The following is a 12,488-nucleotide window of genomic DNA, read 5'->3' on the forward strand; positions in this document are numbered from 1 at the left end:
ATGACTGGCTGAACACACACACTGTAAATGGTGAACTAGAGATAATAATCTTAGAATGGGGCACAAATAGTTCATAATACCCAGACCTGGACCTCTGGGGCAGTTATCGACAGCCCCATCCACCAACTGGGGTATTTTCTAAGCCTCTCCCAAATACATTTTACCTTAATTACCCAAAGCGCTTCACACCTTTGCCCCTTCTACAAAGCTTTTTAAAAGTTGACTTTTTTTGCCTACTGTGATAATTGGGCTCTGCTAATACGCTGAATCTGTTTTATTTCTTAGGGTCCCCCCGGCCCGTCTGGTCCAGTTGGCTCTGTTGGACAACCAGGAGCTGCAGTAAGTAACTCACTAAATGATTAATAACGTTTAGAAAGGAGAGGTTCCAGCGATGAAATAAATACCGGCTGGTAAATAAGCAACACTTTATGTCAATTATTGATATTAAAAACTGAGGCACAGCTCAGGCGGTATAATGATTTTTAAGTCCAAAAGGCTGTCAGCTCACAAGACAAGGACCCTCGTTTCCATTGTTACCGGTATTCTTCACATGTATTCATTATTAAGATTGTTATTTTTAGAGCTATTGTTCATTTCAATTTCCCATATTGTAATAGCGATATATATATATCTCTTCAAACATATTCTGCAATGCCCTTAAACCTTTCAAGGATGTAGATTATTGTTTAGATTCATGTTCTTACCTTCCACGACGATATCAGCTGTAATAAAGAAATGTGCATCCATGGATACCTTCCATTTATTGTCCCCAAATCAATGCTCTACAGAACGTCTAGTAACATAAGTCAACGTGCGTTCCGATAGACGATACATTACCAGGGCCTTATCCGTATAGTGAGATCAGACTCAGCAGTCTTAGGGTAGAATTATTTAAAAATGGAAGGAATGCCAATGGAAGGGGCAAGAAGTTCAATTTGCACATTAAATAGATCAATTATCCATCCAATGACGCATAAATGACATTCGTTAATTATATACCTATTAATATTTGATAATAAGTGTTTTAATCATTTCTCTCCACTTAGGGTGCTGACGGAGAGCCTGGTCAACGAGGTCAACAAGGAATATTTGGAGCAAAGGGTGATGAAGGCACCAGAGGATTCCCAGGAGCTCCGGGACCCATTGGTCTGCAGGTAATGGGGCAGATATGGCATGAGAGGAGTTTGCAATATACAATAACGATATAGAGCTGAGATAAGGGGGCACCAGTGTCGCATACTTCGGCACAAACGGGTTTCATGTGTTTCAGAAGTGCTCTCACTCTATAGGTTACCGGCAGCTTATTATATGCATGTTGGCTAAACACATTTTTCTTTTTCAGGGACTACCAGGTCCATCTGGAGAGAAGGGAGAGACAGGGGATGTTGGCCCATTGGTATGTCGACTTTAGGTGACATGGTACTATTTATATTTGATTTGCAAATTGTGTTTTTTGAAAAATATTTACATATCTTTCTTATAAGGGTCCTCCTGGACCACCCGGACCACGTGGCCCTGCTGGACCTTCTGGAGCCGATGTGAGTAACTGCCTAGTATTAGATAGCGAATTACCCTGTACTTTCAGTTAATTTAATAGCCACATTAATATGTACCCTATACACTCAGTATATGCTATTATATATGACCCTTCCTCGTACTTGAGATAACGCCATTTTTTCTTACCCTGTGTCTCAACTTTTTCTTCCCATTCCTGCTGTCTCTGTACTGACTACTTTCTGTCTACTGCAGGGTCCACAAGGACCTCCTGGAGGAATAGGAAACCTGGGCCCACCAGGACAGAAGGTATATGATCCTTTTGATTTAAATACCTGCCCTGCCACTAAATAATAAAGCGGACATTGATACTTATTAACTGTTGGCTGGGAAGCCAGTAGACGCAACGAACGTATCTGAGAATCTATTGAGGGCTTCCATAAAACTGACACATGGATTGTGAACTCTTTTGGAGAATCACTACACACGCCGTGCGTATAAATGATAACACATAGATTAAATGCAGATTTATTTATACATAGACGCGCCACGTTATAAAATAACCAATCAAAATAAAACCAATACAATCAAGACATGTACGGTACTAATAAAAGACCACGAACTAAAGAAAGAGACACTTTACAAAAGTGAGTAGACAGAAAATCATGGAACCTGAGAAAGGCTTCCCTCGCTGGAGTGAACTTTTTTTTTTAATGTGGGTGCTTACATTTTGGATCATCAGTTGGTTTTCCAAAGAGTCGATCATATGTTTATTGGTTAAAGAAGCATACTACTTGACCAAATGCTCTAATGGAACCGTGTTACTCTTTTAGGGTGAACCTGGTGAGAGCGGCGTCCCTGGTGTCCCTGGAGAGCTTGGACCTAAGGTGAGTGATCTGATCATCTCATGAACCGCAGATCTCTTACGCTGTAGGACGCAGCCGGTGCCATTCTCCGGAAATCTGTAACACTCATCGTATTCACAGGGACCACATGGAGACCGAGGTGAGAAGGGAGAAGCTGGACAACCGGGAGAGGCCGGACCTCCGGGAGGAAAAGGCCCACATGGAGATGATGGACCCAAAGGAAATCCTGTGAGTATTTACCAAGATTCTGGTAGGGATTACATTTCCCATTTCTGTTCACCTCATTGGAGACGTAAAATAAGTCCATGTATGAATTCATTCTTACGCTGAAATAATGCTATGCTCTTAATAGTTGTATGGTACAGTAGTATAATAAGTGTAATGATGGTTAATAGTTGTGTCTGTAGGATACCTGTAACAAAAGCTTTATTATTAAGTTGTAACTGATAACGTGGTATATTGGGCTATATAACACAACACATTAAGATGCCAAACTGGAAGTAACTGGTATCTCTTGCATTTAGGGTCCCGTTGGATTCCCAGGAGATCCCGGCCCCCCAGGAGAGATGGGACCCAGGGTAAGTGCCAAATGTGTCACTTGTTACTACAGAGATTGCGGGATCTGTTGGAATATCACTTATTGAGCTACATTTCTTATATAACAGTATGAGATTAGTGATCGTTAAAGATCTCCGTATATGAAAGAAGATCTGAGTTTCCAGTTCTTTTTCTGTTTGATTTGGACTCATGGCTTGCTGGCGGGGGTGTCCAACTTGCAGCTCCGAAGTTCCCATTATCCTCAGCCAGTTTATAGCTAACATCTGATATTAAAGTAGTCAGTACAATTAACCTTCATGTGTCCTTTACACCCATTCCGGCTGTGAAACGCGCATGTTTTGTGTGTACACATCACATAGAAATATACAAAGGGATATTTAAATAATGCAGGGGTCTGTAATGCTCTGACTGCTTTTTTTTATTATTAATAATATTACTGTAATTGCTTTATAATCATACAGGGTCAAGATGGAGCTAAAGGAGAGAGAGGAGAAGATGGGGAACAAGGAGAGGCGGTAAGTGGTCCTATCGTGTTGTAAGTGTAGCTCATAGCTCACTCATACATGTGTTAAAGAATTACTGCCCTTCTAAAAACACACGGACATGAAGCCACTAGATGATGGAAAGCAGGATGCCAGCACCAATGGCGACTATATCCCACCAATTTTAGTAACTAGTTATCTGCTGGCTTCCATGGGACCGTCAGTTAATTGAGGTATTTGAGACATGCATAGATACAGCATCTCATAAACACAATGTAACGAGAGTTCCTTGTCTTCTTGTTAAGGGATCTCCTGGTCCTACTGGAGAGAACGGCCCACCGGGACCACTAGGAAAGCGGGTGAGTATGGATTCAAGATTAATGCTAACCATAGTGCCCAAAGTGGCCCTACATGGTTCCATCATTATCGTGTATTTAAAGAGAATAAATCTGAAGATGGGCCACTGGACCGCTCACTTCTTTAGAGCGGTTATTACAATATTCTTACCCTTTTTAAGGTTAGACAGATGATTTTCTGCCTTTTACTGTCTATTCTGGTGTCTTCTCCTCTGGCTCTTTCCTTCTCCATGTCTCTTGTAAGCTTTCTCTTGTTTCATTGTCTCTGAAATTCTTTATTGTGTTGCTTAATAATCATTCTAGTCTGTACAGACATCTATCACAGTCTATCCTTCTTGTAGGGTCCTGCTGGTCCACCTGGTCCTGAAGGTCGCCAAGGAGAGAAAGGAGCCAAGGTATGGTCAACAGCACCTTCTCTAAAGCCTGACACTAGTGATCTCCCTAACTGTGGCTGGTTTTCAATTTTTAACCGGATGCAGCTCTCATGGCCTCCATTTTGTCCTCCTTTCAGGGTGGGAATGGCGCTGTTGGCGCTCCTGGTAAAACCGGTTCAGTTGGTCCTCAGGGATCTCAAGGAAAACAAGGCACAGAGGGACTGCGCGGGATCCCAGGAGCTGTGGTGAGTGAATGATATGTAACAAGGCAGCAGGAGAGATGGTGGCTATATGTTTACTATGATTGGATCCGGCTCTGGGGTTTTAGCTCCAAATGTTTGTTTTATTTGGGTAATTCCATTGCTATGGTGAATAAACCATATTCAGAAGTTTGCACTGGAATCACATTGTATTAAAACTTCAGAGGTGTCATAAAACGTTATCAGACAAGGTCACTCAGAATACCTCCAGGACCATCTACTATTTATATGTGACTTTTTTCTTTGCGTAAAGGATAGATGTATTTTTATAGACAGACCGGTTAATACTGTAAGATACCATTAAATAAAGTTACTCACAAATCCTACCATTACTTGCAGGGTGAACAAGGTCGTCCAGGTGCGACTGGACAAGCTGGACCTCCAGGCCCCATGGTGAGCTGGAGTTCTTCAGGTGTATGTATTGTGCAGATGTATACAAGATATATACAAACTAAACTGTATGTTTTATAGGGACCCCCTGGATTGCCAGGACTCAAGGGAGATACTGGACCCAAGGGAGAGAAGGTAAGCAGCCCATTGTACACGAATGCACCTTCGCACATAGACCTAGTGTGTTAGAGGGCACCTTTTCTATGAACACATGCTATCCACATGGCCAGATTTGTTAAAATACATGTAAAAGACTACACAACATGTAATTAAACACATGTCCTGAATGCAGATACTCTCAACATCAGTCCTCAGGTGATTCCAATACAGCAGGTTTTCAGGATCTCCCCTGATGAGCACAGGTAGACCAATCCCTGCCTGTCCTCCAGACCTGTGCGCCATCTGGGACCAGGAACGGACTGTTTGCGCCATTGCGAGGAGAAATAACATTGAAAACTCTAACATATGTACCATAGAAAATCATATAGGATAACTAGATTATAATGTGGGATAAATCCCTGTACCTGCTGTATGAAAGGAGCATCGCTTAACCCCAGATTCCCATGCAGTGACTTCCATTTTCTATTTCCTGACAGGGTCATCCTGGACTTATCGGTCTGATTGGACCAACAGGAGAGCAGGGTGAGAAGGGTGACAGGGGCATGCCTGGACCTTCCGGAACAGTTGGATCAAAAGGAGAGACGGTGAGCACCATTAGATCCTGGGCTGGACATTGGTTACGTTGTATGTTGTTTGATACGTTTTATAAAACTCCCTTCCCTTTTCCTACAGGGTATTCCTGGTGTCACAGGTCCCATTGGACCCGGTGGACCTGCTGGTGTCCCTGTAAGTTTCTCTTCTCTACACCTATCCCTCTTTAAATATACCGTATATATATTACACAGCCTAAACATTTTAATTCTTGGTGCCCAGTCTCCTTCTCCACCTCGTCTATCAGATGCTGGATATCTCTTGCCCTTCCACAATGTTCTTTTTTTCTTGTTTCCCTTATTCAGAAAGTTCTGGGTGACAAGTAGATTGTTTTAGACAGTAAATGTAGTAGATGAACTCAGTTTTACCCGAAGTACGTTTGCTACCTTCCTTGCACAGTATCTTAGTAGTTATATCTATAGTAATTTAGGTGGAAAAAAGTCTGTCAGGTTCAAACCTTCTACCTATTCTTCCTGCTTTTGATCCAGGTATCTCCTGTACAATGTTTCCATTTCACATATTAATCTGCATTTCTTTTTCTTCAAAGGGTGCTCAAGGTCCTAAGGGTGCCAAAGGAGCTACGGTGAGTAATATATCTATCACCAGGAGACTGGAAGGGCTGGGTGCTTATTAATGACATATAAGAACCGCCAATATATATTTTGTGGTCTGGCGATTCCTTATCTCTCTGTTCTGGTTTGATGGCTCCACTGGGCTAGAATGGTTTGTACATTCCACATTTCTGTTTAGAGGTTAATTGTAAATGTTATATGCACACAATGTGTTACCCACATTCAAGCTACACTATTGCCAAATTAGCCATCTCTTCCACTCCGCATACTCCAGACCACAACCCATAACTTTCCATTCTTTGATCTCTGTAACGGGACAGTTAAACGTTTGACACTGTTACCTGGGTTTGTTAGCATCATGTGGCAGTATGGAGGTGTTCTATAGCTCCCTGTTATTTCTCCAATGGTTCTGAATACAACTGCAAGTAAGCAAACATCTTTTCTTTAGTCATCCTTCTCTCTTCCTTTGTCACACAGGGACAAGCTGGACCCAAGGGACAGAAAGGAGTACCGGGTCAACCTGGGCCCCCGGTAAGCTATTTATTGAGCAATTCACTTTTTCACATTCATCTGAGTTTTAATGTTGTAAGACATGTATGTCAGCGTTCCTGTTGGGATTGTGCCTTTAGCGCTTTGTCTACTTATTCTACACCCAACAGCCATGCTATTGAGATGAGGTCACATCACATGACATGAACAGAGTATCACTCGTGTGTTTTTTTATTTGCCCCATGCAGGGACCTCCAGGTGAGGTGATTCAGCCTCTACCCTTCCAGATGCCCAAGAAAAACAAACGTTCAATCGATGCCAGTCAGATCATGTTGGATGAGCCAGCTGGAGAATATGCTGATGGCATGGAGGAGATCTATGGTTCTCTTGATGCAATCAAGAAAGATATTGAGCTTATGAGGACACCATTGGGCACCAAAGAACATCCAGCCAGAACATGCCAGGAGCTGATACTGTGCCATCCAGAGATGCCAGACGGTGAGTGGAGGCTTCTTACCCAAGAGTATAGGACCTTACAGTCAAATATAATATGAGGTCAACAGGATTGGGTTTTTTATAGCACAAGCATGTTCTTGCCATGTTACAACACTGATGCCTAAACCCAACCTTCTCTTTCAGGCGAATACTGGATTGACCCCAACCAGGGCTGCACACGAGACTCCTTTAAGGTCTTCTGTAACTTTACAGCTGGAGCAGAATCTTGCATCTTCCCCAGCAAAGACATTGAGAAGGTTAGATGAAGAGTCTAAAGTAAGCAGCGAATTGCATGGCAATCAAGCCAAATATTTTGCTAACTCTGCATCTCATCTCACACAGGTCAAGATGTCACCCTGGAGCTCGGAGAAGAAGGAGACCTGGTACAGCAAATTCAGGAATGGCAGGAAGGTGAGCACACAGTAGATGTTTATGGCTCCTCAGAAAGTTGAGCAAAGTCAAACCTACCAATCTAACACTTTCTTATGTTTCTATAACCAGTTCCAGAGCTTTGTTCTCCTTTCCTTGTTGGTTTCTTCTGCTTTGTCAACCATTTTCGTAAACATATCTCTCCACAGTTCTCATATGTCGACTCAGACGGTATCCCTATTGGCGTGGTTCAGCTGACCTTCCTCCGCCTGCTGAGTGTCTCTGCCCATCAGAACTTCACATATAACTGCCACCGCTCAGCTGCCTGGCACCTCACCTCCTCCAACACCTACCAGAAGGCTCTGCACTTTATGGGCTCAAACGATGAGGACCTCTCTTTCTACAACAGCCCCTACATCAAGGCTCTAAGAGATGGCTGTGCGGTAAGTGGAAGATTTCTTGAAATTTCTACTCATTGATTTCACCATAAATCACGCACTAATTTGGCCCTCTTTCAGAAAAATATGATGGTGTTGGCTCTTCCCAATTCATTTTAACTCATTGAGGTTAATTGTTTCATACTCTCTTGGCTTACTAAATAAACCAAATGGCTCCTTGAAGAATGGTGTTACCCGAAGCTTTCTTGAAGACCTTTTCATTGAGATGAAATACTGCAACAGTCTTAATCTGCAAAGGCCTAATAAAAAACCCAAGATAATCTAGTGGTCAATGTTAACTATACAACTACATGGGGGTATTGGTAATAGTACTTTGCTAAAACTGTTGAAACCCACCAGAAAATTCACTTTTGTACTAGGAACAGTACAAAAAAATGAAAATAATAAAACGAAAAAAAATCTAAAAAAGCACCCCTTCCACTATAAGTACAAAAATAAACAAAAAAAAAACTACACAAAACTGATTAAGTCAATAGTATTAAATATATGTAATATAGGGTAATATGTAAAGCATGGATGTGGCCCTCTAAAACATAAAAAATCATGTATGTGGAGTTTGGCTGTAATCAGGAGATGAACATAAATGTATCTATTATCACAAATAATTATTACTTAAAAAGGCCCTAATTCTGAACAAAATGATGCTAAATTTGTGCATGTCCATCAGATATGGAAAAGGGGAATCATGGTAAACATGGTAAAAATGACAACATTTTATATTTTGATCATTTGGTTATGAAAACGCTCGTGACTGAAGGGGTTAAACAAGAGGCATATTTGCAGGCTTACTAGAAATATTTTTGGGTGACAATTTAAAAGAGATTGTAGCACCAACATTTTAAATAATATATCATCTGTCCTGCCTGTACTGTCAATCATTTGGTAACATTGCTCATTGCGATAGTACTGAGAATTCCACATAATATTTGAATACTTTCTTTACAGATGAGGAAAGGCACAGACAAGACTGTACTGGAGATTCACACTCCACGCGTGGATCAGCTTCCTTTAAGGGACGCTATGTTCATGGACTTTGGAGAACCCAACCAGAAATTTGGCTTTGAAGTGGGACCTGTATGTTTTAGGGGTTGAGGCAAAAAATAACTCCTCTCCCTATACAATTCCTCCCCTTTCTGAAAATAAAACGGAGAAGCTCCCTTCCCCCTTTATTCCTGTACACCAGTATTCAAGAAACTCAGCCGATGAGGAACAGAAGGCATCGCCCCACTGACGAGGCGGAACAAAAGACCAAAAGGCCCCACTCAACGCGTGACTCTGACCAAAAAACTGGGTGGCTCCTCGCATGACCAAAGAAAGATTTATGATAGACTCTTAGCTAGAATTATTTGAGGCTTTTTTTAAAACCCATCATTCACAGAGAAAAAATGGGGTCCCCATGCCATATCCTATAAGATCACAATGAAGACATTACAAGCCGTTCTTTTTTCCATTCATAGAGAGCTTTATCTATCGTTAAACCTTTTCCCTGAGCTCTTTTGCGCCTTAAAAAACAAACAAACAAAAAAAAACAGGACTCTATTTTTTTTCTTCTGTGGATAAATAAAAGTTTTAAATATTATTTAAAAATAATAAAAAATGCTATGGATTCCCCTTCTCCCTTGCACACAAAACCTGGGATAAATATTTAAAAAAAAAATGTCCTGAAAATGATGGGAAAAAATTCTGTGAATGAAATTTCACTATGGTGCTCAGAGATAATACTTATTATTTGACCAAGGAGATCAAAAAAACCTCACAGGTGCTCAGAGAATTACTGTGTAATGTTTGTAAGTATTTTTTGTATTGTAATATATAATCTATAATTTTGCTGCTTTTTTATTCCTGTTTTTTGTTCCTGTTTTTGCGCATGTCCATGCATTACTTCCTGCCTCTCAACTTCCTGTTTGCTCTTCTGTCACACCCCTTATTCTGATTGGTTAGCATCAGTTCCTGACCTCTAGCCTGCTCTCTACCTATATCTACTGTTTCCTCCGCTTTTATTTAAATAAATGATGTGCAAAAGGTGAATCCCACAGAGGAATAAAATAACAGGATGGGTGCATTTCTTATGAGTTAGCGGACACAATTCTGCAAACCACAAAAATTTGCAATCTTTTGGGCCTGTCCAAACGGATTATAAAGGGGTGGCTCAACCGGGGTGAGGTCAGGGCAGGGAGAGGCCATCTCTAGGTTTGCAATGGGCACCATTTCTGGTGGCAGCCCTGGTATAAAATGTGGATCATACAAGGTTAGTGAGTTTAAATTCCAAACTATATTATTACTTAATATTCCTCGTGCGGCGATGCAGGAGAAGCCTGGATAGAGCTGGACTTTTTGTGTTTTAATGTTTGAAAATGTTCATTTTTATACAATAGAAGAAGTGAAGGGGTTGGCGCTCCTTAATATTGAATAAGACAGATCCAGATGTTGCATCATGACAAATGAGGCTTGTGAAGGAGAAAGTCCCTGGCACAGTGTATAGAATTAAATGTTCAGCGTAAAGGCGCTTGTATCAAATTCCCAGCTAAGCATTTCTGCGGGACTCGGGGGCCGAGAAGTCAACGGGAACATTCACCTAAATAACACAGAAAGAGAATTGGATTTGGACAGAAAACAATGAATCATTTAACAAAGTTAATATTTAAAGTTACCCTATCCCCTATATGTTTAGGTTCCTATGCCAAGAACTAACAACACTAAATACCAGTAATAATACCACATAGACTGAAATTCACTGAGGAGAATTCGCCATTGGGTTTACTAAAGAAAGAGGTTCCAAAGTGTGGACTTCTTTTAAGCTGACCCAGTGATAAACCCTCGGACAAACTGATGCAAAACATTGACCAGCTGTGTAACCAAAAAATGCCGGGACTCACCCCGCAAGACATAAGGTTGGGGTACCTAAGCACCTCTAAAAAAAACAGTAACATACCTATAGGCACACTAACACACACTCAGTAAAATAGTTAGACACACTGTATCACACTCAGTAAAATACTTGAATACACTAACATACTCACCACCTAGCACCTATTACACATCACACCTCAGCTCTACTACACAATACAATTCCCTGCCATATCTATCACTCCCATACAACTACTGTGTCACACATCACGCCTCGTATCGGGCAATCATTCCTTACTCCCTCACATCTACAACATTACACCTCACTCCCTCACATCTACCACATTACACCTCACTCCCTCACATCTATCACACCTCACTCCCTCACATCTACAACATTACACATCACTCCCTCACATCTATCACACAATCACACCTCACTCCCTCACATCTATCACACAATCACACCTCACTCCCTCACAAATAACCACTCAACCCCTCGCACCTATCACAACTCACTCCCATCACATCTATAAATCACACATCAAAGCCCACTCCCATCACACATCACTCCAATCACACATTATTATTCATACACACCTACTTTGTTGGCTCAGGAGGGGGGTAGCCACTGGCACACATATTTACGCACCCCTTCACACTAACAAACATACACACTCCTGCTAACACACACTTACACATTCATACACATGACCACACGCTACGCTCTTACACTCTCACAGTGTAAAGGCTGGTTTACAAGATAAGACTATACTGACTAGTGCTGGCTGATCAGGTAAGAAAAACAGGACTGGTTATACAGCCGTACACAAGGGATGGAAAGTCTCTTCACAGGGCACTGTGGCTTGGAGCACAGCCGAAGTCTTCTGAGGAACGTTGTGGCTCGTTGGCACCTCAGAATTGGAATAGGGGACATGCACCTCGGACTCAGATAAGGACCTTGATACATGCCGGATAGTGGCAAAATCTGAAAAATAGCTTAATGGGGTCTTTTGGCTTCTTTTGGATAAACAGCAGTAAGGATCGGTAGAAGGGTTGAACTTGATGGTCTTATAAATTTTTTCCAGCCTAAATTACTGTTACTGTCAAATGACGGTGCCAAGTTAACTCGTCCAGTTTAAAAGACCCTGTCACCTGTGGTACAGACTTTTCTTGTACACTTAAGAAGATTTGGGGGACTTGAAGCTTCAGCCGCTGGGCTATCCTGTGGAAAATGAGGACCACTGGCTACTCGATGGCAACCGCCAGAAAGGAGACCCTTAAAGGATTCAGAGGGCTCACAGTGTAATAAGAGACATGAGACGAAAGGCCAGTGAGAAGTATAATTTGCAATATATCCTAAGGTTGCAAGAGAGCCTCTGACAGGACTTTTTAAGGTTTTTAAGGAATGTTTGAAGCTTTAATTGCTGGTAACTTCTCTAAAAAAAAGTCTATTTTATTTAAGTTTAATATAGCAATTGGGGGGTTAGCACTCAATGTGCTTATTTAGCTATAGACATAATTAAAATTTACTGAGAATAAAAATCGCTTTCTATTCCGTCATCGCGTGGTTACGAGATCAGGTAATTTTTCAAGCGGAAAGTCCCCGCCATAAAGGGAAGTTACAATCTATATTTAAATGTCACGTGCCCAGCCACAGCCTGGAAGCCAATGGGAGATTTTAGTGTTATTGTGTCATCTGTAGCTGGGCAGGAAGTTGGCGCAGAGCGCAAATACGAATCAATTATCAATACCAATGAGCAGAGA

General features: G+C 41.5%; 1 protein-coding gene across 8 annotated transcripts in view; it reads left to right on the plus strand.

Annotated features, from left to right (window-relative positions):
• Positions 1 to 9,923, plus strand: part of COL11A2 (collagen type XI alpha 2 chain) — a 48,963-nt gene extending 39,040 nt beyond the window's left edge. For all 8 annotated transcript variants that reach the window (XM_053472712.1, XM_053472710.1, XM_053472715.1 and 5 more), the window contains 23 exons: positions 286 to 339; positions 1,047 to 1,154; positions 1,343 to 1,396; positions 1,485 to 1,538; positions 1,750 to 1,803; positions 2,328 to 2,381; positions 2,481 to 2,588; positions 2,885 to 2,938; positions 3,380 to 3,433; positions 3,706 to 3,759; positions 4,098 to 4,151; positions 4,268 to 4,375; positions 4,730 to 4,783; positions 4,862 to 4,915; positions 5,377 to 5,484; positions 5,573 to 5,626; positions 6,039 to 6,074; positions 6,541 to 6,594; positions 6,801 to 7,050; positions 7,192 to 7,304; positions 7,390 to 7,458; positions 7,626 to 7,859; positions 8,820 to 9,923. In XM_053472712.1, the coding sequence (XP_053328687.1) occupies positions 286 to 339; positions 1,047 to 1,154; positions 1,343 to 1,396; positions 1,485 to 1,538; positions 1,750 to 1,803; positions 2,328 to 2,381; positions 2,481 to 2,588; positions 2,885 to 2,938; positions 3,380 to 3,433; positions 3,706 to 3,759; positions 4,098 to 4,151; positions 4,268 to 4,375; positions 4,730 to 4,783; positions 4,862 to 4,915; positions 5,377 to 5,484; positions 5,573 to 5,626; positions 6,039 to 6,074; positions 6,541 to 6,594; positions 6,801 to 7,050; positions 7,192 to 7,304; positions 7,390 to 7,458; positions 7,626 to 7,859; positions 8,820 to 8,966 (1,983 nt within the window). In that variant the 3' untranslated portion in view covers positions 8,967 to 9,923. The remainder of the gene's footprint in view (positions 1 to 285; positions 340 to 1,046; positions 1,155 to 1,342; positions 1,397 to 1,484; positions 1,539 to 1,749; positions 1,804 to 2,327; positions 2,382 to 2,480; positions 2,589 to 2,884; positions 2,939 to 3,379; positions 3,434 to 3,705; positions 3,760 to 4,097; positions 4,152 to 4,267; positions 4,376 to 4,729; positions 4,784 to 4,861; positions 4,916 to 5,376; positions 5,485 to 5,572; positions 5,627 to 6,038; positions 6,075 to 6,540; positions 6,595 to 6,800; positions 7,051 to 7,191; positions 7,305 to 7,389; positions 7,459 to 7,625; positions 7,860 to 8,819) is intronic.
• Positions 9,924 to 12,488: the final 2,565 nt, after the last annotated feature.

This window comes from Spea bombifrons, chromosome 8 (assembly GCF_027358695.1).
Source record: "Spea bombifrons isolate aSpeBom1 chromosome 8, aSpeBom1.2.pri, whole genome shotgun sequence".
Classification (NCBI taxonomy): Eukaryota; Metazoa; Chordata; class Amphibia; order Anura; family Pelobatidae; genus Spea; species Spea bombifrons.